The sequence below is a fragment of the Lepisosteus oculatus genome, chromosome 7, assembly GCF_040954835.1.
Source record: "Lepisosteus oculatus isolate fLepOcu1 chromosome 7, fLepOcu1.hap2, whole genome shotgun sequence".
Classification (NCBI taxonomy): domain Eukaryota; kingdom Metazoa; phylum Chordata; class Actinopteri; order Semionotiformes; family Lepisosteidae; genus Lepisosteus; species Lepisosteus oculatus.
The window spans coordinates 54,974,487-55,000,447 of NC_090702.1; the positions used below are offsets into that span (position 1 = coordinate 54,974,487).

Sequence of the window (25,961 nt, forward strand, 5' to 3'; positions counted from 1 at the left end):
ACTTGTTGAATGTATATTGAAGTATATTGTGTTACGCCAAGGTATATCAATCGCAGAGTACTGGAAGAGAAAGGGCGGTACAGTGAACAACAGAAAAGCACATTCAGCTGAAGAATACTTTAAAAAGCATGAGTGGAGGAGTACTCCTTCACAGCACTATTTTACAATCATTCTCTTAAGTCAATAAAAACTGAAACAATTAAATCATATACAGATGATTAAACATAAATCCATATTTATTTAAAAACTATAGAAAGAAAATAAATACTAGGTGCACAAGGATTTTATTTCAGTGCCCATGTACACCAACAGGGTTTGGGGGCTCTTTGCAGGGTAAGGCAAAATAAACAAGAGAAAGAAAAAATCGAAATAACAACTGAACGTTAATATAGGAATAAAGGCAGAGATAGACATGTAGAGAAAGGAGAGAAGGCAAATACTGATCAAAAGCCTGACTGGAGAAATGAGTCTGTAGTTATCATTGCCCAGATCAGCAGGGAGTGAGCTCCGGAGCTGTGGAGCAAGCCGGCTGAGCAAGACCCTTGTGCCCATGAGAAGTGTCAGCAAGAGGTGACTCAGCAGAACGTAAACCCCTCCAGCCCTGAGAAGTGTCAGCAAGAGGTGACTCAGCAGAACGTAAACCCCTCCAGCCCTGAGAAGTGTCAGCAAGAGGTGACTCAGCAGAACGTAACCCCCTCCAGCCCTGAGAAGTGTCAGCAAGAGGTGACTCAGCAGAACGTAAACCCCCCCAGCCCTGAGAATCCTGAAGTCTTTACCAGCAGCTGCCAAAAAGGACTAGACAACAACGAGGCAGGACTAAGATTAAATTGCGTTACAAACTCTTTTTTTTTTTTTCAAATGTTTTTTTTTAAATATTTTTCCAAGCTCTTTGTTTGGAAAGTGTGCCCGTTCTTTATTCCAGACATCCCATTCCGGATAATCCCACAGCAAACAGGGGCTGAAAACACCTGTGCTGGCAGGCCGTCAGGGATTCTCTCGCGTGCAGAACCGAGGAGAGGACGTTTCATCTCTCTCGGCAGGCCCTGCTGTAGCTCACAGGACCAACAGGTGCTGCGCAGGGCCGAGAAGACATGGCCTGTGGCCCAGGGAAAGACCTCGGATGAGCCCGGCTTTCATTCTAGTCAGTAGCGAAGCATTTTCATTTAGAATCCTTCAGAATGGGAGCCTGAAGATTGGTAGTGGAACAATGATGAGGACTGGGACAATGGCCCACAAACGGTCCAGTGGACAGCTAGCCTGTGGTTCTGGACCACTCAATCCCCAAAGCCCAGATGGTTTGAATTGTCAGACTTTGTGTTGCACTCAGAATAAACTTGATATTATATGTGATGTTTTCATATAATGAATAACAAACCTATCATCCTGAGGTATTATATATACAAAATTAGATCATATTATTAAATGATGATAATTCTTGAAGAGAAAAATACCCATTTAAATCATTTCAGAAATAATGGCAGGGTTTGTTTTCTCTCCTAAACTAATACAAATATGAAAAAATATACAAATAAAAATATGAAAAAATAGCACCAAGTGCGTATTCACTAAATTCTGGGACAAAGTGATTTTCAAAGCTTTGACATCTTCAGGGGGGAAAGAGAAGGTAGGGAGAGACACAAGTAAATAGACCCAAGAAAGGGAAAAAGAAAAAGACATTTCACCCAGGCAAGGTAAGTGTTTGTTTAGTATGAAGCACACAGTGGATTTAATATTGACTCAGACAATATTGCTGACTGATCGCGCGAGAGACAAAGGTCCCTTTCTACTGTAAAGAAAGAAATAGGCTTTGCTGATTCTTTCTGTCAGTACCTCAGAAAACAGTGCATTGAAAAGATGTCGATGAGCTTTGATGATAAAACTCAATACAGTGTGAGGTTCAGACCTTCTTGTGACAGAAAATACACTTTGAAAAGAAAGGCACTTAAACAGGACACAGTGACCCTGTTCTCCTGAATACCTGGCAAAAGGTGATGCTGACCGAACAGGTGAAAAAGGTGATTTCCTCTCAGGGATGCATAAGTAGAAAAACTGTTGGATTTGCTAACATAACTTTTTCTCTTCGCCAAGCTACAGAAGATGGAGAACTCTGCAGCAGAATTATGCGTAATCATTTCAAGGTTCTTGTTGTACAGTATTTGTATAATACCAGTTTTATCTGATTCAGATTTTTAAAGTGATTTCAGTCAGATTTTGTAAGTGTCAGAGGACAACTTTTCCCCCCGTACAGAATTAGCAATTTGTAAAAAATGTCTTCATCGGAAAAGCCAAATGACTCTCTCATCTTAATCATGCTCAACGGAGCACTGGATCCACTGTTGAGGTGTGAAGGCTGGAAACACACACAGTCTATAGCTTTTCATCTCACACTGCAGGGCCCAACAGACACAGCTGCACTAACGCCACACACGCCCTGTGGTCAGCTACTTCAGAGGGACAGGATCGTCCCCGGCTCTCCTAGACCATCTCAGGACAGGAAGAAGAGCTGGCTGAACAGGACTCACGTAATGACGTTAGTGCTCGAGTATCTTGATGGGTTAATTAGATTGGTTCAGATCTTACTCTACAGACAGAGATTGGAGGTACTGTAACATCAGGTAGGGGTGCCCTGCAGTCCTGTGCACGCCTCCTTGTACTGATTTCAAAACCAGCACAGAGCTGCGTTCATCAGCGGTACACTCCTGCCTGTGAGAGCTGCCGTGTCAGTTTCTCGCAGGGTTTAACGGTATTCAGTGGCCTGAGGGTTTTGTAGAATTATACAAAATTAAGCGTCCCTCGCAGTTCCCAGGAAAGGCACCGGCCTTTCTGATAATTACCCTGTAAACGTAAATCTCTTCAGCGTCACTCAGGGCCTCCGGGGGAATAATCTCTTTCAGCGCCAGAAGAACTTGAAAGCAAGTGAGATAGCCATCCCTGTCGTTGTCTGCCTGGAAACACAGAAGGGGAATCCCTTTTAACAATCCTAGATTTCCCGTCTTCGACAATGCACAAAACATTTTAATGATGCCTCTTGAATAATTAGTGTGAGTCAGGGACCTTTTCAGTAATGACCGCAGTGTATTCGCTATGGCAGGTAAAACCACCAAGTCCATTCGCCTTCATAATTGCATTTTTGAACAGGCGACCAAGCTCATTTCCATGATGAAAATGTGGGCGTGTCTCGTGGGGACCCCCTTCGACTTGGGAAAGCTCGATAGCCACAGCACTCCGTGCCGCTCGTAAAGAAAGAGGATCTTTGGTCTTCGGTCACTCGTTCGCTATGACCACGCAAGACCCCCCCCATTCCAGAGACCTTTCCCCCCATTCCAACACATCTGCTCGCTTCTTCTGCGAAAAAGATGTTGACGTAAGAAGTTTGATTTTTGAAAATAATGAGCGACTGGGAGTAATAACCCTTTACATTCTAATGAAAATGGGCCATCGATAAGCCTGACAAGCTAGGACTCCAGACCAGAAAAAACAATGTTGAGATCCTTGTGCATTTAACCTCTGTCACAAAGGGCAAGAGGTCAGACTGTTCTTCAGGTCAGCCTTTACAGAGCTGCAAGACGGGCTGGATTTCAGAGCCCAGTGAGCTTGGCAATGAAAACACACTCAGGATCTAACACCCTCGGCCTCCTATTGCTGCCAAAGACAGGTATCTGCGGTCCCTTCTCTTTTAAGCACAGCTACCTCTATTCTGAAATGCTGAAGTGCTAAAGACTTTCACACATGGCTGTCAGTGGTGTATAATTTAGAATAATTTGTATTCGTTATAATGGGTGTCACATCCAAGTGCACACAAAATATGTTAACATACAGCATGGTATTACACATGCTGAAGTCTGCATACTGATTGTTAATAGTCTTAAATTTCTTTATAGTCTTTTTATGTGAAAAGTCTGCAAAATGACGATACATAAACATATTCAGTAGGCGTCTATCTCAAAGATCTATCATTGATTGAGGTCCATCAAGATTGCTGCTAAGTTACATAAAAATCACCTGCCTTTATTAGAATGTGCATGTGTCAGTCTTCCATCATCATGTATTACAGTTCAGAGGTGACCTGACAAGGGCAAGCATGAGTACAGGACGAAGATCAGCTGTGTTGAAATTGTATTGTTGTTCACATACACTTCTTGTTAACTTTGGCAGAAATACTTGTGTTATGCATATGCTACATATGTAATATATATATTAAGACTGATCAGAAATTGAGATACATTGTGAAGCCTAAATCTTGAGTCTTCTTGCTCTGTACAATATAGATTATTTTATTATCCTCTCCATAAACCAAATCTCTGAATCTATTTCAGGACCTGATCCCCAGTTTCAATGTGCCCAGAAAATCAATGTGCTGCTCCTTCATTGCGTATCGTTTCTGTCAAGTTTCCCTCAGAAGAAAATTGTCCAAAGACAAACCTGGTGAATGGGAAAGCACAGTACAAAACTAAATGCACCTCACTTCTGAACACCTGCTCTCCTTTTCTCCTTCACACACAATACAAGCTCCTAACAGCCCTAATTAAGGGCCGCTTGACTTCGGAGTTATTGAAATGCTGTGACGTAGACACTCTTCGAATAGAAGGTGAGTTAATGTTGTACAGCTGATCTGTCTTCTTAGCTATCGGATAACAGAAGTAAACAGTGGTTTTATGAGCAGAATATTATGCAGAATACTTAGTGTCTACTGAATATGATGACTGAAATTTCATAGTGCATCTATCCTGGCTGTTGTAAATGAAGGAGAAATAAGAAAAACAAACTTCTCTGTTACACCTGAAAGATAGATTGTGACACAGAGACACACCTAGACAGGTTTGTATAAAGCTGTCTGTCTTTATGATGTACAAAAGCATGCAAGACTCTGTCATCAACCCCTTCACGAATATGGAAGCCACCCAGAGCTGTGGAGAGCTGTTTACAGAAGGACAGTAAATTACTGTCATTTCCGTCTCTGGCCTTAAAACCTGTATTAACCACAAATGTGCCAGCCCCTGCTTGCAACATCTTGGTAACAAAGTTAAGCAAAGAGTTAGTATTGAACCAGCAGGAGGATACAGCTGTGCCAGTAACTCTGCTAGTCCTTTTAAAGACTGTCACTTTATCAAGAGGTCAGAAATGATGAACATAAGAAAGGTCACCTTAGGAGGACAAAGATGGGAAATGAAGGTGCCTTGATCTTATCGCAACCTTAATCCAAAAGATGGCTGCAGGATTCTTAGTCGGCAGGTGCCCTGTGGTTCAGAGAGCCTCTCTCCTGCCCAGAGTCTGGCCAAGGGTATGGTCCCAGAGATGTCCTCCTGCTGTTCCCTGGAGGAGTGCACTGCAGATGAACACTTTCCCTTCACCGTATACCAGACCTTCTCTGTATCCCCTATGGACCCAGCCAGCCAGGTTGCTGGTGCAGCCCGGTTATCTGTATCTCAGATTGGGCCATCTTCAAGTCCCCCGTTATGGTGGCGAGAACAATGTCATTGTGATGGGAGAGACCTTGACCTACCTGGCTGAGATGGAGACCCCGGTCAGACACAGCAGCCACAACTACAGAGTCCGGAACACCGGAACCCTCCAATCAGACCGCTATCTGGGTGGTGCTCTTTGAGTGCTACCCTAATCCTCTGGACTAAGGCCACACTTCCACTCTGCACACCCATGCCCACCAATCTCTGCCCATGCACTACCACTGCTTTTATAACCAGAACTTCCAGTTCCTGGACTGTGCCTCCTAGCAGCACCTGCACAGTGAGATCTACTCCATGTGCTTCGGGGTGGCATGCCTGTCTGCCCTCAGAGCCTGCCTAAGAACTCGGATGTTGACTGGCAGTGTGCCAGGATAATTTGCCCAGGAAAGGTGACCCGTCCTGCCCCATGGAAGAAGAGGCTGTCGCTGGCCAGAGGCCCTGAGAGGCTGATGGTTTTTTTAGATGCTGACATTAACAAAAGAGACATGTGCTGTGACTCCAACGCCAGCCATTAAATTAATTAGAAAAAACCTGCTCACCTTCTCTTCCGTTATTATTACCATTATTTGCAATCAAGGTCCAATTTTTCAGCTGTGGTTCTATAAATTAGCACTTGGTGGAAATAAGTATCAACAGGCTTCTAAACTGTGTTGATTAACAATTGCCAATTCCAATTTTAGGAGGCATAAAAAGAACAATTAATCTACCAGTCTGTTTTTGGTCTGTAGAAGGAAACCACACAAACGTGGGGAGAACATGCAAACTCCACACAGACAGCACCCCAGGCCTGGACTCAAACCCAGGGCCCCAGCAAGCGGGGCATCAGTGCTAAACATTGCACCTCCATGCTGCCCACATTAAACACAGGCTAGCCTAATCGTGAATTCAGATCACAATGCACTAGGGACCGCCTGCCCCTCCACTTGGCCAGTGGCTCCTTTCTGGAGAGATCCAGTCCTCCTTTCTGGCTAAGGAACAGAGAGAATTTAAGAAAGAATAAAGGCTGGAGCGGAAATAAAATTGTTCTTGTGGGAGAAAAAGTGTGTCTGTGTTGTATAGTTACATTGGAGTGTGAAGCAATACACTGTAGTGCACTGCAATTCTCAGCTTCCAGCGTCTTGATCTCTGATGGCTCTGGCTGTGTGGGGACGATGTTAAGTCGGTACAACACTTACCACTTCAAAAGCTCTTTTAAACACAGCCAACTTCTCCGGGCTGAAAATGCAGTATTTTGCCAAAAAGTCAACTGCAAAAAAAAAAACAGGGAAGCAAAAAGAAATAGTCGTTAGTTGTACAAACGACAAACACTCCTCTGTATCAAAAACTGACTTCGCCAAATGCACCACCAAGAGCATGCTTACAAAACTGATGAAAAAAAACTCAGAAATATGCTTGTGCTGCATAACAGAGCGCTTAAAAACCTGGCAGTCTTTCTTTGAAAAATCTTTTTTACCCCATTAAAGACACCTGTCTTAAATCAATAATTTGCCAGCTTTTCCAAGAAGGAATATAAATGCCTTTTTCAGCTTGCTACAATAATCCCATTCCTCTTTTCTCTGCTTTACATGAGCTACATTTTACTAATACTGAGAAGAAACTCATACATTAAAGAAATGTGTGTGTTCTAGATTTAATCAAATGGTTTGGACATACATATTAATCACTATCAAAACGTGAATCAAAATGAGCAGACAAAAAGATTGTTTTTGTCCGTATGACCTTCCTAAGTATTCCTGACACGCAGGGCTGGACAGACAGCTGTGGGATGTTCCGCCACTCTTCCTGCCCAGCTGCAGCTGCTGGTGAATGGTGGCTTGTGGCGGTTGTCTCCTGCTGATAGTATTATAAAGCCGATCCCACAGGTGTTCTGTAGGACTCAGGTCTGGAGGAGACGTAGGCCATCGGAAGTCTTGACATATCCCTTCTTCAGGTCACATCACTGTGGGGTCTTGCATCGTCATGCTGGAAGACCCAAGATTCCCAGGCTGGCTTCCATGAGTGTAATTTTCCGGGCTGGAGGATGTCATCAGTAGTAGGGTATTCCCTGTCTTGCGTCCCTTCATCATCATGTTCCCCCTCTCCCACTGAACGGCTTGAGCAACACAACGCTCACTGCAACCTCTTCAAACAAGTTGTCTGCCCTCAGGTGTGTGAAGAGCACAATGGCATTCATCTGTGAACAAGACACCCCGCCACTTTCTTGTTTGCAAAACCACATTGTCCCGGGCCAGGAAAAGAAGACTGTTTAATCTCTCAGCTGTCCACCTTGAATGGTCTCCATCCATGCAGAGAGTGAGCTGCAAATGTTCTGCTGATAAGCAGACTATTTCTTCTGCTGTAGCCTTTGCAGTCTGAATGTGATTACACGTAGCAAGTGGATGTGCTAGTTTGTGGAGTGACCCCTGTCCTTCCCAGAGCCAGCTTCCCGGTCTCTCTGGACTGACCTGCTCATTGCTGAAGAAGAAACTGTGGCACCTTCTTCCGCAGGCCGGACTCCATCAATCATGCCGATAGCAAAAAGGCGGTCTTCATGACTCAGGTGAGAAACAGCAGCTCATGTTGGTCATTTTTTTAAAACTTTACGGCATTTGTATCAGACAGACAAACAAAGCAATCGCTGTTGGGCTCCGAATTCTGGTGCAGTATTTCAAGGAACAATACTACACCGACACCCAACAAACTTGTCGACAAACAGCATCATATCAGTTTTCATTTCTGTCACACAGTGATGTTGCACAGTGACACTTATTTTTTCATTGATTTTCTTTATCTAGTTTCATTTTAGTACTCCTTACTGTTTATTGTCGATAGAAGTTACATTGCATGAAGAACAACAAAACTGAAGAATTCGAGGTTTGAGGATGTTCACTGACCCAGACAGTGAGGGCCAGCCCCCTGGCCACAGGACGAGGAGGCTGGGACCCCCTGCAGACTGCGCAGTGACCAAGGGGCAGCTGTACGGGTGAAGCTGGGTTGGAGGAGGGAGGCAGGAGACAAAATGCAAAATTATTCAGACCGTTTAAAAGTTCTCAAATGTTGCTGGAATACAGATGATACACATCGTTTTCCAATCAGCATTTTTCTTCAGGATATCTGCTGAAAAAAAGACTAATTTACTCTTTAAAAACATTCTGTTTGAGCATGTGAGTGTGCGATACAAATACAGATTGGAAAAACGTGTGCTGGTATCATTTATAATCCAGCAACATCTGAAAACCCCTGAAGGGTTTGAATACTTTGTGCAAGGCCCTGTACCTTTAAGAAATAACGTAGGAAATTATTTTGAATTGAACAGCTGACATGACAGCAGCTTGATTGTCTTTGGATGTGATTTTTACCCTGAGCTGCTTTTTAGCTCCCTAAGTAAAACATTTCTTTTCAGGAATCATAACATTATGATGTTATCGGGGGATTCTGACACGCGCTGTAATTAAAGTCCTGACAATAATGTATTTGGTAGATTGGCCACTACACAGCCATGGTTTGGGAAGTCGCTGCTCTTAATTTGTACCTTTGCCTTTGGCACCCGCTACGCCCTTTGTGAGGTGAGGAGATGGCTGTGAGCATCCTGATTATAGCGTCAGGGCCTGACGGTGCGCAAAGGGCATCAACAGTGGCTCATATTACCTTCCCATTCAGAGAGAAATTACTTGTTGAGCATATTGCTGGATATCATGTGGCACCTGATTCCCCTCTGTGCTGCCGGCGAATACTGTACGTGCTCATTAAACTAATGACCCTGAAGATAAATAACTAGAACACGTCACTCCACTTCTTTGACAGATTCATATATTCGATTCAAATAGCAAATCTTGCTTTGTAAGTCATGAATTTTTACAGGAAGGAAAGAGTTCAATTTTGGGTGCCGTTTTGGCTGGTGGCGGTTTATTCCCTTACGTACTTTGTTTTTGACAATAGTTTCGCCACTCGAAAAAGAGGTTGTTTTTTTTCTAAACCAAAGGCTTCGGTCATTCCTCTATCCCTGGACTGCGGCCCTCCTTTCACCCAGGGGTCCCCGTGGGGAACCGGGCTGAGGTCTGTCTGTTCATACTGTATCTTCAGATTTTGGGCGAAGAAGGACAATCAGTCTTGCAAATTAAACGTTTTCGTGGAAGATCTTAGCTGAAGTTCAGGAGAGATAATGAAATGCAGGACAACCTCACTCATCTGTTTTAAATTACAACCATTACCCACTTGTGCTACATACTGTATATGCTGTATGTGTTTACTGCACATGCCTCTACTCGAGTTTTGCTGCCTGCATCCTGTCCCCTCCCCATCTCCACCTGGTTTAACCTTTCTCTCTGGATGGGGGCTGAGCCGTCTCGTCCTCTGGCCAGGAGGTTAAGCCAAACAGTCAGTAAACACTCGCAAAGCTTATGATTCTTCGATGTCATTATTCCACGTGAACCATACTTTTTAAACAAGTTTCACACCGATTGCATTAGAAGAGATGTGCTTTTGAACGCACTGCTGCTTTCCTAGATATTACTGGGGAAGCTCAAAATGTGACTTAAGCTCACACTCCATTCCGGTTTAATGCCGGTCAGGATTCCATCATGATGCAGAGTAAGTTCTCAGTCATGAGGAAGGTGAGATGCCTACCTATGCCTTGCAAAAATATTCATTTATTTGAAATAATGTTGCATTTTGGATGATGCATTGTATATGTATTGAACATTTTTAATAGTGAATATTTTTAATCAAAACTTGCAACTGTGAAAACTCAACCTGAACACTTGTCTGGCTGAAAGAAGGTTAAATGCTTGTAAGAAAGCCAAGGAAAAAATCCAAACTAAAATTGCATAAGTATTCTTTCCCTTTGCTATGGCAAACCTAAATTAGTTCCGCTGCTCAAAAGTAATTTGAAAACTCACACACTTAGTTGTATGTCCTCCATCTGTGTGCAATAATAGCTGTTCTCATGTTTTCACAGTAAATATATGTGTCTCTTAGAGGTCCCTCAGTCACTGTATTTAAAGCAAAGATTCAACATGAAGACTAAGGAGCTTTCAAAACAAGCTCAGAGATAAAGTTGTAGAAAGACACAGATCAGAAGAAATGTACTGCAAGGAGCTGTAAAACAAGTGTTAGAGAAGCATTTGTTGAATCCTTATTTAACATTTTAAAATACATCCCAACTACACAGGGTTAAGGGCTATAATGTATTTTAGAGTAAACTACTACATGAGTCATTTTACAGCATTTATTATTGTAACGATGCTTACATAAATCAAATATTTCATTTTGAATTTCAACAGGAGAGATTGACATCTGGGTTTTGTGTTTAGAATTTTGAATGGAATTGAGAACATGAATCTAACGCTTTGATCTTATGAAACTATTCTCTTTCAAATTGTTTTTGTTTTGGTTTCAGTTCAGCCTTTACAGGTTGTACTCAAAACCAGGGAGTTTGTGTTCCAGATTTACTTCATGACAGCTTTGGGGAAACAATGAGGCTTCTGAAGCTGCTGAAGAATATTAAATAGGTCTTTACCTAAAATACATATGTTTCACCTAAAAAGGAATACTGCAAAATATGCTACATCTTCTGAATATTTAGGTTATGAATGAAGAATCAGATCTTGAAAATTCTATTTAATTGTTTGAAAATAGCATTAAATGTATTGTAATAACTGCAGGAACTTTCTTTGTCTTTTTCTGAGGTCAATTCTGCATTTTAAAATGAGGTCTTAGCTATTTAATATTTACGGCTGGCTTCCTCCATCTATAGCACTGATCCACTAATCCGCCATCAAAATGAGGCACAGAGCGACTTCCTTTTTTCATGCAAAAAGATTATATTCACATCTAGTCAAGTTTACTTGTTAAAGGTTGATTGATCAAAACCCAGAGCTCCAGCTTGTACATCTGTTTGCAAATAACTGTGACTGGCCTTTCGGACATCAGTATGGTTCTGATTGGATCCCGAACGACCAGGATTCAGAGGCTTTTCCTAAACATCAGCTACTCAGACATCTGGCGAAACCCAATCAAATCTTTCACAAATCAGTTCAGCGGCAGTCAGTCCGTTCGCTGGATGCAATGGAAATTTCTTTGTCTCCGTGGTCTTAAGGCCTTATCAGTTCTTACCGACACTTTCTCCCTTGATAAGCTTGTAAATCCTCTCGGGGTTCATTACACATGCACGAAGCTTGCAGGAAATAATAGTTCAAGCAAGAGACGAGTCGACTTGCAGCTCAGAGCAATACCAATGGGAAATTACCCACACAAAAGGTGCGCTGGGGTGACAAATGAAGAGAGAGCTTCAGCCCATTGAGAAAGCTGGAGCCCTGGACAAAGCTAACACACTAATGCTGGCCTGATATCCTTATCTGATTACACTTCGGCGCTTGATGGCTTTTTTACTTTCGCTTAGAGGACACAGGTTGCCTCCTTTAACGTGCAGTCTACCAGAAAATGTTAATCTGCAGAATGACTACATAGAGAAAAGCCAGGAGTAATTTCGCAAAAACGTAATCCGTAATGAAATAAAGGCAATTCAGCCCCGATAATAATAGGAATAATAGGCCTGCTAGATTTGATTTTAGGGAGCCAAGGTTTCAATTTTTTCAATTTGTTTTTTAAATTTACTGTGTCATGCAGGAAGTGTGAGCAGCCACAGTATCCAGTTGTAGCGCCTAAAGTATTGTATTTAATTATTTTTATTTGCAGATTTTTAAAAGACTGCTTACACATTTATGTCTACAAACTGCAGTTAGAAAATTCCCTTTTTTTCTGCCAGAACACGGTCCACACAAAACAGCATGGTGTACCTCCTTCTTTGAAATCTTTTCTTCTCATTCTTCCACAGTCAACACTTTGATTCATGTCTAAGACAATGACTTGAAAAGCTTAGGAATTTCAGTTTAGTATTGTACCATTTGTACTGGCAACCTTTAAGAAACAAGTTAAAGGTTTCTACAGAATTGCCCCCAATTCTCTGTACAAATCTATGAGGTCATCTATAGGTTATATTCTTGGCCCGGCTCTTTAAAATAGCAGAGGTAAAAGTGAATATTGACTGATAATTATTTGTGGATGGCGACAAATTGTGGACATCATTTCTGGACCACTTCAACAATCGAATTTTTTTATAATTAACTTGATCATAAACAGGAGCCAAGACCGCTGATTAAAGCATAATACAGTTTTCCAATAGCCAGCTACTGGGGAGAGATGAGCATGCTGGGATGCTTGCTGAGAGTGTCGTGGACGTGTGGCAGTGCGAGTTCTGCAAATATATAGGTTCTGTGAAGATATGGTTTCTGTGATCCCTCAAGAAGGTCTGACAGTCTTGTTCCCTGATACTTGTCCACTGACAGACAATTTGGGACAGAAAATCTGTGCAATAATAAAAATCACCAAATACGAGAAGTTAATAAAAACACAAGTTTTCATTAAAGATTTCCACTTTGTTCTTCACTCTTTGCTTCTCAGGCATAGAGTTACAAATGCCCAGAGATCTTTTTTAAAGTGCTCTTTAAGGATCGTTCATTGAGTGGTGTTGAAATAAAGCTTAATTCATTTCTGCATAATTAATTTTCCTATTTTTTATTTCATATGGAATTCCCTGACACTGTGCAGTAAGTGCGTAGCAAGTTTTGCCTGCTGCATAGACAACAGATGAACATCCTGGAAAAATTAATTCCTTTTACAAAACCACCACTCACTCAGGTACAGTGGTGCAGTAAAACCAATTAAATGAAGGAAAGAAAGGAAGACAGACATAAATTATGGAATTCTATAACGCAGCACTTCAATTGCGGTTGGAATCACTGAAACATTATGTTGTTTTACAGGTTGGTAGTGAAGGATGCCTGTAATTCGGCCTCCACCTGCAAGAGGGCGCCGACACCCTCTATTCAGGTAAACCGCTCCCCGGGAATCTCACCCAAGAAATCACAAACAGGAGGCTCACATGAAATTCATCACCTTTCAAGGTTCATCCCATATCTGACAGAGTATGCTGGGAGATGAACAAGAGTTCTGCTTTCACAGACAAGCCGAACAGAGCAAAACTAGCCCAGGGGAACAGGAATACTCAGAGAATTTCAGGGAAGAAAATTCTCCCAGACAAAGGTAGTCGCTGTGAGATGTGAGTCTTGGCTGAATATTTCTTAGTAGATGTTCCTCCTTCGCGCCAGGAAGTTAAGAAGTCTGACTTTCAGTTCACGACATTGACAGTACTTCAAACAGGAAGTCAAGGTACTCCACGCTCAAGATACACCTCGCATGCGACTTGTGGCTGACAGAGAATGATGATGACAAACAGAACAGTAGTGGATACGCAGCATCCTCTACTCCTGAAGGGAGAGGATGGGTGGAAGAGGTGGGGTGTAGCACTGCACATCAAAAAGAGCACCTGGGCACAGGAGGCCACAGCATTGAACAGCAGTAGAGGGGATGAGATAGCTATGGAATCAGCAGAGAGGGGGTGGTAACAGTTTAAAGAGGCTCTGCTGAAAGCACACAACACACCGCGACAAAGTGAACCAGAGGCTAGACACCAGTGGCCACAGAGCTTTCAGAAATCAGTGAAGGAAACGATCAGGAGGAAGTAAGCACCTCGTTTAAAAACAGAAAGAAATCTTGCATTTGAGGCCACAAGAAACAGATGTGAGGTGTCTCAGAACAAAGTTTGGAATGTAGATAATGAAAGCGAAGTAGTTGATCAATGAGATGATAATGTACAGTAACTCAGGAGGTCAGCAGTGAAGAAATCAACATCATACACTACCTCCGGCTGAAGAAAGATAAGCTTCTATACTTTAGCACAGCATAAGTGTTAGCACATAAGAGAAAAGCACATAAGACAGGGCCTGATGACAATATACGTTTTTCACATTAAGAAACGAGAAGTGGCGCTCACAAGCCATCGGCACAGCTCCTTGACTTGTTCCTCTTTCTCAGATTCGCCCAAGACTGGGGCTGTGGCCCTCGACGGGAAACTTACTAAAGCCAGAAAGTGGGGGACAAAACTGAGTGGAGTACAGACATGTCTGACGTCTGGTACGTGTGAGGCTATTCAAAACAAAAGGGCTACACTTGAGGACCCCCTGTACCTATGGGATAGTCAACATGGACAAGGTAGAACTTTTGTACTTACAGTATAGGGGTAAATGTTCTGTTTCAAGGATATAGCCTGACTTTGGAATTGGCAGATGTTCAAGCCTGGATTCAAACTTTTAAACTAGTTTAAACCCCCATGCTGTGCATTTGCTGTGTGGATACATCATCATCATCATCATCATCATCATCATCATACATTTGAATGATGAAGCCTGGAGTGGAATCGTGAGAACTGAAGGTAACTTTACATCCTGCAAGAGAGTTGATCTAAAGAACGGCGCCGCCAGCTGGACAGAGGACACGCGCAGTGCTCGCTCGGCTCGGGGCGAGCCGGTTCCCCGCCCCCCCGAGCGGCGCGCGGTGTGGAAAGTCGCCCACGGCTGGCGGAGCCCCACGTCAGCGCCTTTTCACCGCCCTGTCAGCAAGCGGCTCCCTGTTTGTGTGTTGAAACGGGAAGGAGCAGAATGAAGTCGTAAACACTGGCACACGCAGCAGCCTGCGCGGAGGGGCTGGCCTGCAGTCACTGGCTGCGAGATTTCCAGTGATAATGCAAACAAAGCAAAATTATACGCTATTATTGCAGCCGTTCTCCTTGACATTGTGCCATTAATAAGTGTATTGTGGACGGCTCAATTCTGCTCTGGACCAGGATAATGAGCTCTTTGACAGAATTTTTTTTTTTTTACCTTTCTTCAAAGAAGCCAAACATGTGCTACACTTCTGCTTATCAATAGCGGTGTTGTTTGTTTGCCCAGTAATTATGAGCTAATGTCAAGTGCATTAAGGTACTCCCAACTAGAGGCTGTGCAAACACCGGCTGCACAAAAGCTCGGTATCACACGCACTAAAAGAGCTTCGTTTTTGTTCATTGAATGCTCACTCTCATAACAGGGGTGTTTTCATTTTTGATGGAGCTATTCAGGACTGTAATAACAACAGCAGAAACAGGTAGGAAGCACTTGAGCGTTACCACTTCAGTACATACGGTAGTTCTGGTATCTGGGGCTCAACAGCAGGAAGAAACCACCAAGGACTGGAAGGCTGCCAGTGTTGTCCCTGGATTGTGAACATCGCATCTTGCACGCTTTCCTCCTGCTTAAAGTGAGACCGCTTGGGCTGCTCTCGTGCACACAGTGGGGTACAGGTACATAAGCACATTGAAATGCAATCAATGTATTTAACGAGGCGTTGGGATTCATCACGCAGGGCATCAGGAGAAAAGGCTTGCCTGCAGCATCTAGCGAAGCCTCTTGCCTTTCCTCGTGGGCTCCTCAGCTAAACAAACACGCCGGGGAGCCAGGAAGGAAGAACACCCAAGGCCAAGTCTAATTCAAGTGCACTGCTCGTGGATTATTTTCTTTTTCTTTGGGTTTGCCTGCAGCTTGAGGGGGGGGGGGGGGTAGATGCCAATTAAGACCGATTACCACCAACCATTAATGGCTTTCACTTAATAATGATGAGCTATGTTCACAAATGACTCAGATGAATATACCATGCATGTGCTGAAAACAGCAGTCAGACCCATTGTGATTAACACTCATCACGGGAGCTGGGTCATTAATATCACAGGTGATAGAGGAATGGCTTGAGGAGAAAACTCCTTTGTCATTCACTGGGGCCAAATTATGTCAAAATGACTGCCCTCTGCCCAGCTGTGGACTGCCAGAGGAGTGTGTCTCATCCACGCAATGGAAAGCCAACACCATATACTGCTTTTGTAACTTGTGAGTGAATGATTTACTTTGAACTCAGGGCGAGATTTCAGACACTGACAACTGAGATTCCCTGAAACTATTTTTAATGATTGATTTGGCCGATGCATTTCTCCAAAATAATGTATAGAGATAATTCCAATTAATTATTTCTATAGACACATTTTTGTGCTGGTTTATACAACAGGGTGGATTGGGGGCAAGCTGGCCAATGCCATACCTCACTCAAGGTTGCAATAGCTGTGACTCCAACATCTTGGATTTGAGCCTGCAGCCCTCCAGGTGGGAGTCCAGAGCCCCACAGCCCTAACTATACTAAATACTGCAACACAAGGACAGTTATTTACTGTTACCCAGCAGCCCACAGAACTAATGATAACATTATTATTGCCTTATTAAACACAGAAAGACTTGAAAAGAAGAATTATCTGAAAATGGCCCTTGATACTGTCTTAAGATATCGCTAAATATTACTATTACTGTAATAGATTAGGTTACGATACTGTGATTCTACTAATGTACAAGAAGGAAGGAAAGGGAACACAATCCCTCATGCCATCAAATTTTAGTTTGTTTTTAAGGAAACAAAACACATAACCTGGAACTGTGCCTTGTTGTTTTCCAAATACCAGTGTAGCAAGAGTTGTGTGGACCGTTCAACTTGGCCACAGTCACTCTGTAAATCGTGTCCTGAGTCTTCAGCAGTGGGCTTTTGAAATGATGAATCACAGCAGAGATGCTTTAACTGGTGGTGGTGGAGGGGAGTCCCCATTACCTGTAAAGCGCTTTGAGTGGAGTGTCCTGAAAAGCGCTATATAAGTGTAAGCAATTATTATTATTATAACTGTGAAACTCCCACTGCAGAAAGAAATATGATCTAATGATTCCAGTACATCCATTAGTGTTTACACTGCAGAATCTGTGGACTTGTCCTGTTTCTGACAAAGCAAAATAAAGATTGATTACCCCCAAGAGAATGACACCTTTTTCCTGATAAAGCAGTGAGAGCATTGCTCAGCTTAGTCAGTTCAAAGGGCTCTTTAAAACTACAAAGTGCTCTTCTATCATTGTAAACAGAAGACTACAGTATATTGTACTGTATAGTGTGCTTTGCTTGCACCAAAAGGTTTCTTAAAATAAAGGATTTCACAGGATCACTGCAGTGTGCACGGCGAAAGATCACTTTCTGAGTACAAACGTTTGGCTTCAGCACGCGAACAGCAGACAGCCTCAAACAACCACGACCCACCCTCGCGGCCACGATGAAGCACCCCGCTTCAGGAGATCGGACTTCAGAAGGTGAAAAGGGTCGGGTAATTAGAAAATTGGTGTACGTGGCGTGTGGTGAGATTATGAACTGTTTTCAGTGGTAATTCCTGTGACTTAACAACAACAAGCTAGGCGATCTTTCATTTTGTTTTTGTTTCTTCCACGGCGTGTGCAGGCTCTCCGCAAACAAAAGAAGAGGAAATGAGCTCGCAAGGACTCTTATCGCCAAATCGATGAGCTTATCTTTCTTCCTTCTTTGTTTTCTAAAACCGTGCAATAATATACAGTGGGCATGTGGCAGGACTGCTGCCAGATCCTTTAATCAGGCGTGATTGCTGTGATTGTGCTCACACTGCAATCAGGCCCATTGAAGAACGGCAAATTTTATTAAACCCACCCCACTCAGGACAGGCAGTGAGCAGCACACCGTTGTGATCAAGCTCAGAAACAGTTAAGATGTGCTTATTTTTTCAGTTTGCACTGAACTCATCGACAAAGTTTGACAAGTAAAACAACAAACAGAAATAAAGCCTTTAAGTAGATCTGAAATTGTATATATAAAAATGTACTCTCAAGCGGTTCATTTCAGTCGCTGCCTTTCTGCGCAGAGTTTCTGATTCTGTTTTAGCAGTACTGAGGGCTTGAATTTTATTCCTTTTATTCTGGCAACACAGCGCAACCTAGCAGCAAATACAAGCTGTTCTTTGGAGTTCTCAAATGAAGGTGTTTATTTATACCCACAACTAATATAATTTAACAAGAAGTTGTGTTCTAATCAAAGGGATGGCGAAGAAGTGTAACGTTTTTAACAAAGTGTGAAGAGCACTCAGCTTCATGTGCAGAAGCAGCAGGTGGGTCCGGGTCAGCCTGAGCCCTGGGGCTCAGAGGAGAGATCTGCCCTGGCCAGGAGTGCTCTGCTGGCCAGGAGGTACAGTCTTCTCTTTGGCCAGCTTACTCCTGCAGGGCAGCTGCAGGAAACATGCTGCTGATTTGGCATTAGGTGCACTGAAGGCTTCTGCATGTTGCAAGGTAGCACAGTTGCACAACAGCTGCAGGACAACTCCAGATTATTGTAATTACACTAAACTCCAAGCGAGGACAGATGATGGTACACGACCCCTTTCTTCATGGTGCCATTTTTTTTTTTACCCCGTGTATCAGTAAGGTCTACTGCTTTAACATTTAAAATAAAAAAACAGGGGAAAGAAGTTTGTTTTAAGGTATCCGACAACAGAAGTTTAAAGCCTCATGGAGGTATCGAAGTGAGCTGGAATGTACTGTTGTTGAATCGTGTGAAGAGAGACTTACAGTCTTCGAACTGAGAGAAGCACATGGAGCTGGCGGCCCGGGCCACTGAGGACTTGTTTTCCTGGAGTTTGGTGTAGATGTGGAGGACTTTGGCCTTCCTCTCCTCTGCCCGTCTCCGTCTCTCCTCCTCCTCCTCCAGATCCTGATTCGGACGCCTCCTTCTGCATCTCCGCCAATCTCTTCCTCCCTCAGCAGCCCTCTCACTCATCCCCACGCAGCCTGGACCGGAGCTGGGCTCCCTCCTTCCCAGGACACTCCTATCCACACCGCCTGGAAAAGACAGCGCGCGGCAGATCTGGGAATGTGTGCTGGTGGGGCTTGCTCTGCTGTCGGACAATTTTAAGATGAAGATCACTTTATTGGCCATATACAATTTCTTGTATTAGGAGTTTGTCTTTTCACATACCCCAGCTTGCTCTCCATGAGACACACAGACAGGGAGAGAAGCTGGGGGTCAGAGCACAGGGTCAGCCATTGTACGGCACCCCTGGAGCATTTGGGGCTAAGGGCCTTGCTCAGGGGCTCAACGGAGTAGGATTCCTCTGCCGGTCACGGGATTTGAACCGGCAGCCTTCCAGCCACAGGCGCAGATCCTGAGCCACAGAGCCGCCACTCCGCCTAATCGTACTTGTCTGTTGCTGCCAGCTGTGCTCTACATGAGGCTACAGCAAACTCTGTCAAAACATCAGAGGATGATAAAATAAGATTTAGATCAAATTGAAAACTGGATGAAAACCTGGTTGATGGCGTCTAACCATCCATCCATTTTCTAGTTTCTTCTTCATATTCTGGATCACAGGGGAGCCCAGCAAGCACCGGGCACATGGCAGGATATGTCCTGTAAGGGACGCCAGTCCATCACAGGGCAGAGAGACACACTCACACTCACTCACACTCACTCCAGGACATGTTTTCCCGGAAGCCCATTAACCTACCAGTGCATTTGGACAGTGGAAGGAAACCCACATGAACACGGGGAGAACATGCAAACTCCACACGGACAGCACCCCATGATTTCAACCCGGAGCTCCAGCTCTGTGAGGCAGCATTGCTGACCAATGAGCCACCATGCCTTCCTGGCTCATGACATTTAATGTTAAAAATGTACTAAAGCCATGAATACAAAATGGGAAACGCTGATTTTAAAGAGGCTATTATGAGAGAGACTTGAGTGTTTATATTGACGCATCGTTTACATCTTCCAGACAATGTAGGGAAGCACTAAAAAGGAAAATAATGTTAGTGTATATTGCTAAAAGCATATAGTTTAAATCAAGGGATCGTTTACAAAATTGTATAATGCACTAGTAAGACCTCATTTAGAATACTGTGTACATTTTGGTCCCTGTGTAAATAAAGGTTCAGTTCAGAGAAGAGCAACCATATATATTACCAGTCCTAAAGTAATGAAGGAACCAAACCTTTTTAGTCCAATCTTAGGTTATCTTTAAAGACATTAATTACTAATCTTTTCTTCGAGCATTTTCTCATGGAAAAATATGACAAAGTTCTGATTGTAGGCTATTTGTTGTGGCTTCTTTGCAGAAATGCCGTATAAAGTCTGCATCAACAGAGAGCCATGAACCGGAGGACACAGGTGGAACCTAAGATGAAGTGCATGTAAAAGTGAGAACGAGGGGCACATGTTTACACAAATGGTGGTGGGAGTATGGAACAGGCTTCCAGTCATGTCATTAAAGCTTGATACCTTGGTCTCTTTTAAGAAACAGGCAAAATAAACAGACGGGCCTCTTTGATATGTTCTTACCTGAGTTTTTCAAGACTTATACAACACAGTTTGGTAGTTTTGTGATGTTTGTAATGTGATGTTTTATTCCTCTGTGCGTGTTGCATTAATAAAAGTGAAACATCAAATACAAGCCTCGTGTCATGATGTTGGAACTTTAAAATAAATATTTTTTATCACCAAACAATAAGAAAGCATGCTGTTGCACAAGAAAGGGTTCAGACAATAACACCCAAAATAATCTCTGAACTGAGATGGCAGTGATAAATAATAACTAAACTTCTGTATTCAGGATTTTAACGAGATTTCAAATAAATGAAAACAATCAACCCCACCTTAACAAGCAGCGGTAAATTAGGCTGTTACTTTACTATACAGTACAATTCATCCTAGCCAGAAATGTCAGTACTCTAATCCTTCGTTTCCAATATTGTCATACTGTATGTACACAGCTCTGTCTCTCTTTAGAAGTAACATATAGTGTTTTTCACTGTTGATCCACAACATCATCCATTAAACCTTTACTGCTGTTTTTTTTCCACAGCAGCGGTCAAGCAGCAATTTTAACCTAGATAAGTTAAATTAGAAAAAAAAAACTTTAAATGCTATTTTTTCATTAGGTGTTCCTGGCTGATCACCGAACACTGTGCTTCTTGAATATTTTGCATTTCAGATGTATTTAATGAAAGCAGACCTTTTCTGATCCATATCCCATAATAGCAAATCATTATATCTGTGTGCTGAGTCTACGGTATATAACTGTCTGTATAAACGCACATCACTGAGATGGTCTTGGTTACTAAGGGAAGTAACAGCCACGACCCCTATCTGACCTGCAATGCTTAGAGACCTTTGCGGCACCCCTGGGTTTCAGCTGACAGTCGGTTCACCTTGAGACGAGGTCTGCTAAAGCACAATGCAGCACAGAGTGATAAACAGGGCAGATACTGAATTGATCCAGGATCAGAATCAATCTCACTCTACTCACTGCAGTTAGGTAAGAAATAAGTATGTCAAAAGAGGGTTATCTGATGCAAAATCACTAACAGCAAATGATACACCTACTGTACTACATATAAAACATGGGAGAAAGAATTATAACAAACTCTTCTGGAAATCAGTATTTTTTAAAATATTCACTAAATTGTGCCCTTTACTTTTGATCATTGATTCTGTAAAATGTAATATTGCAGAGTGAATCAGTGGTTGTAAATTAAAAAAAAACTGTAATGTTTAATAGAAAGGGTTCTATCAATTTTATTATTGGTAGAGATTTCCAGTGATAATGCAAACAAAGCAAAATGTTATGGTATTCATGCAGTCATTCTCCTTGACACCATTCCATTAATAATTGTTGATTTTCTTACATTTATATGGCACTTTACCTCTCAAATGATCCTAATAACAATAACAACAATAATTTACTTTTGTTTATAAAGCGCCTTTCCAAACTGAAGGAAGCTGTAAATCATGAGTAAAGAAAAAGACCAAAAAAGTACAATAAAAAGTTAAAGAAGAAAAACAAAACACATACAAGTGTATTATGGACTGCTCGTTTCTGCTCTGGAGGGGCATAATAAGCTCTTTGACAGATTTTTTTACCTTTAGTATCCATTATTATACTAAATAAGTACTACTATTATACAATATACTAAAAAATGTACTAAATTTCTCTTAATATACAAATTCCCAGTTTTGTGTTTTGTCATTTGTCAGCTTTATGAAATGACAGATCAGCACTCAGTTCTCTTTGTGCTCGATTGTTTACAGCTGGAAGCAACTGAATTGGTCCTGAACGGATGGGAGGTCGTCTCAAACACTCAGGCTTGGTTTCCATACCAACACAGCCATCTGAAAGGGGCAGATAGGTGGATCTGTCCGAGAGAGGCCCAGTTAAATCCCATCTCCAGCCCTCTCCCGGCCTGAACCACCGCTGGAGACCATCAAGAAAATGAAAGAAGATCTAAGTTGTATCTCTTTCTTTATATGTCTGAAAAAGGGATGGGAGCTGGATTCAAAGGGAGCGAGCCAAGACAATCCCGGAGCTGAGCTTCAACAAAGTAGCAGTCTCTTTGGGATGCCACCCAGAGCTTTATTTCAGCCTTGGAAAAAAAAGGAGGTGGGAGAAAACCCACAAATTATTCAGGAGGTGGTTGGGGGGGGGGGGAGGAGGGCTGCTGTCCTTTGACTTCTGAAGCCTTTGACAGGTTCGGCCTCCTCATTCCCAAAGCATCATGGTCTCTCTATCAGTCCTGACAAGTGCCAATCAAAGTACCCGCTGCGGGTGTGTAAAACGTGAAGGATTTCAGGACAATAGCTACAGAATATCCACTGTCAGTGTGTGGTCTAGGGCGAAGCAATCCTACCCTTAACACTTTTAATCTCTGCCCCAGTGTTTATCTCCTTTATGCACTTAATCTTGCCATGTCTCCAAAGCGTCCTTAACAAATTGTGGGTCAGTCCAGATTAGTCGGCTTTGTGGCCTATTGATTAGAACATTTATTTGCACTTTAACATCTTAAGTAACAGCTGAATGCTAAACACACCAATAAATGCTCGGCCTGCAAAGTCCCCTGCATCCTAATAGAATTAAAAAACCCATGAAAAAAATATGGTGGCAATGTTTTGTTAATTAAAGTCAGAAAGGATAAATAAGGCTTTGTTTACCCCACTAACTGGCCCCTTTCTGATGAAAAGGTTTTGTTCACAAAATGTTGGTTTAGTAATATCGGTTTTGTTAATCAAGTACAGCTAATGTAAAATTTAAAGAGTTATGTAATTACATTTTACCGTCAATATATGGTCAGTTAATAATATTTTAAGGAACATACAAAGAAAATGTTACAAAGATAAGTAAGGAGTAAAAAAAGACTAACAATGCAAAGTTAAGTGTGTCGTTAGCCTTTTAAAAAAAATTGATGTCTCCTCCTTCTTCAGAAAAATGTAAAAGAATAAGAACCCAATTAAGAGATTAAGCTACTCATCCAATGTAGCTCACTGGGTGGTGAGTACCTAATCAATCTGACGATCATCCAGCTAACTCTTGAAAGAATCCCAGTTGCCACCATTGTCAAAATGACTGGACGGCTTGTTCCATACCCCCCTCCCCCAACCCTTAGTGTAAAGGAGTGCCTCCTGTTCTTGGTTTTAAATGCAATTTCCTATCTTTTCAATGCACAACCTCCCTTTTCTGATGGATTGTTTGGCTTTGCACCTGTTTTTTCAAGCGGCGCATTGTTATTCTAAAAGCGAGCTAGCATGTTCAGCAGAAATGCGGCAGAGGTTTGCTGGGCTCTTTCTCGTGTGTTTGTTCAGACTGGGGCAGACCTTTTAACGATCCATTTCATGGGTCCTGGCCATGTCTTTGGGTTCTTAAAGCCATTGTACTGAAACAACACAGACCATCGGCGTCGCAGTGCGGCAGAGGGCTCGTCCACCGGATCTGAGCCCTTCACTGTTTTAATCGCTGCAGAATCTAGATGGTTCTTTTCCCAGCAACCAGAGGCTTTCTCCCTGTGGTGCAAATCTACATTTTGGTGCTTAGGATTCTTGTTAAAAGGCTTTTTTTAACATGCAACTTTAAAACTGTTTGTTTTACTGTTCTCCTGCATCTGAATATAACACTTTTGGTGGCACAGAGTCAGAGCACAACAGTTTATCTGCAGAAGGTGCAAACGCAGAAAAGGATGCCAGAGTGGGAAGCTGACCCCAGGCGCAGTAAGACAGGACTGCTCACCAGCTGCTCCTTCGTGGTGACTCTGCTGTGCAGGTTTTGTGAGTTCATCCTCTCTGCACACCATTTCCGATGCCTTCCCACAGAGATCTGGGAGAGAATAAGGGAAATCAGAAGGACTTCTGGAATAAAGCAACGACTGATTTTTGTTTACATCCTGAAAAGTGAACTTAAATGAAGAAACCAATAAACACTTCCAGCACTTGAAGCATGCAAAACCAAATTTCTTAAAATTCAGTGCAAGTCACTTATTGTATACTGCCATCACAGTAGTATTGAGACTCCAGTACTGAAGAAGGTTATTCCATGCTGAAAAAAAGAAGAAAGAAAACACAACGTTTCGGCTGTGGAGCCTTCTTCAGGTGTGAGCTCACTGCAGACCTCTTTACAGTACCCTGCATACAATTGATTCGGTGAAGAAAGATCTCAAAAAGCCAGTACTCTGCTAACAGAAAACCTTTTCACCTGTTGAGGCAGGACATTGCAAATTGTGTTGTACAGTACATGCCAAACTACACGGGATCAGGTTTGTTTTATCTTAAACAACATTAGAAAAGTAAAGTGCAATTTCTTTTTAGTCCAACTTACACTTTGTCTTGTGTAAAACTCATGCCTGCAACAATACCGATGCCTCCATATTTACATTTTATAATTTCTTAAGGGAGAGAGATCAGATCCCTTTATTGGCCATATACAATTTCTTGTATTAGGAATTTGTCTTTTCACATACCCCAGCTTGCTCTCCATGAGACACACAGACAGGGAGAGAAGCTGGGGTCAGAGCGCAGGGTCAGCCATTTATACGGCACCCCTGGAGAAGCTGGGGTGAAGGGTCTTGCTCAGGGGCCCAACAGAGGAGGATTCCTCTGCCGGCCACGGGATTCGAACCGGCAACCTTCCAGCCACAGAAACAGATCCTGAGCCACAGGCCACTCTGTCCAGGGCCATTTCACAGGACCCTGGGCATTTTAGTTCTTATGAGCAGATGGCACTGTGTCATGAACATACATACTAGATTGTCAAACAGTAAGTTCCTGATTACTGATGTCATTGACACCTCTTCCATCATATGACTTTCAAGCTGATACCCTGTCAAATCGAAAAGAAGAAAGTCATCAGGATTTTTGTCTCTTGTTCCAGGCAACAAATAATCTCTACCTGTGCCATCACTGTGGATCTGTGTTAAAGACTCCTGCAGCAGATGTAAAATCCATGGAATAACTGTTCAGCACAAAGCGAGGGATAATCATTTAAAATACATCTGGTATTTTACGTGGGTTTTTTTGGGGGGGATACTGCAGAGCATTTCTCTGCCAATCCTGCTGGCTGAGAAGGAGGTTTTTGTCGGCGATCTCACAAGCCTGGATCTGATTCTTCTGCTAAGCCTCTCAGTATGTCCCTCAGCAATAGCTGAACAGCTCTTCAGCGAAGTGCTCCAGTGCTCCAGAGGACAAGTGGGACAGGAGCAGCCAAAGGAAATCCCCAGCAGGATTTAATCTCCAATTATGTCCATTTTATCTCCACTTTCCATACGACGCCTGAAGGGCACTGAGATTCTCCTCCTGGCTCTCCCTCGCCACTGCCCTTTCAGGAACGCCCCTTACACCAGAAATGACACTTTGTGAAATCCCATTTTCACAAATGGGTGCAGGACC

At 42.7% G+C, this 25,961-nt stretch overlaps 1 protein-coding gene across 5 annotated transcripts in view; it reads right to left on the reverse strand.

The window, feature by feature from the left end:
* Positions 1 to 25,961, reverse strand: part of LOC107077938 (uncharacterized) — a 129,580-nt gene that overhangs the window by 14,004 nt on the left and 89,615 nt on the right. For all 5 annotated transcript variants that reach the window (XM_069192815.1, XM_069192814.1, XM_069192817.1 and 2 more), the window contains 4 exons: positions 24,310 to 24,396; positions 18,827 to 19,096; positions 6,641 to 6,711; positions 2,835 to 2,945 (listed from right to left, as the gene is read on the reverse strand). In XM_069192815.1, the coding sequence (XP_069048916.1) occupies positions 2,835 to 2,945; positions 6,641 to 6,711; positions 18,827 to 19,096; positions 24,310 to 24,396 (539 nt within the window). The remainder of the gene's footprint in view (positions 1 to 2,834; positions 2,946 to 6,640; positions 6,712 to 18,826; positions 19,097 to 24,309; positions 24,397 to 25,961) is intronic.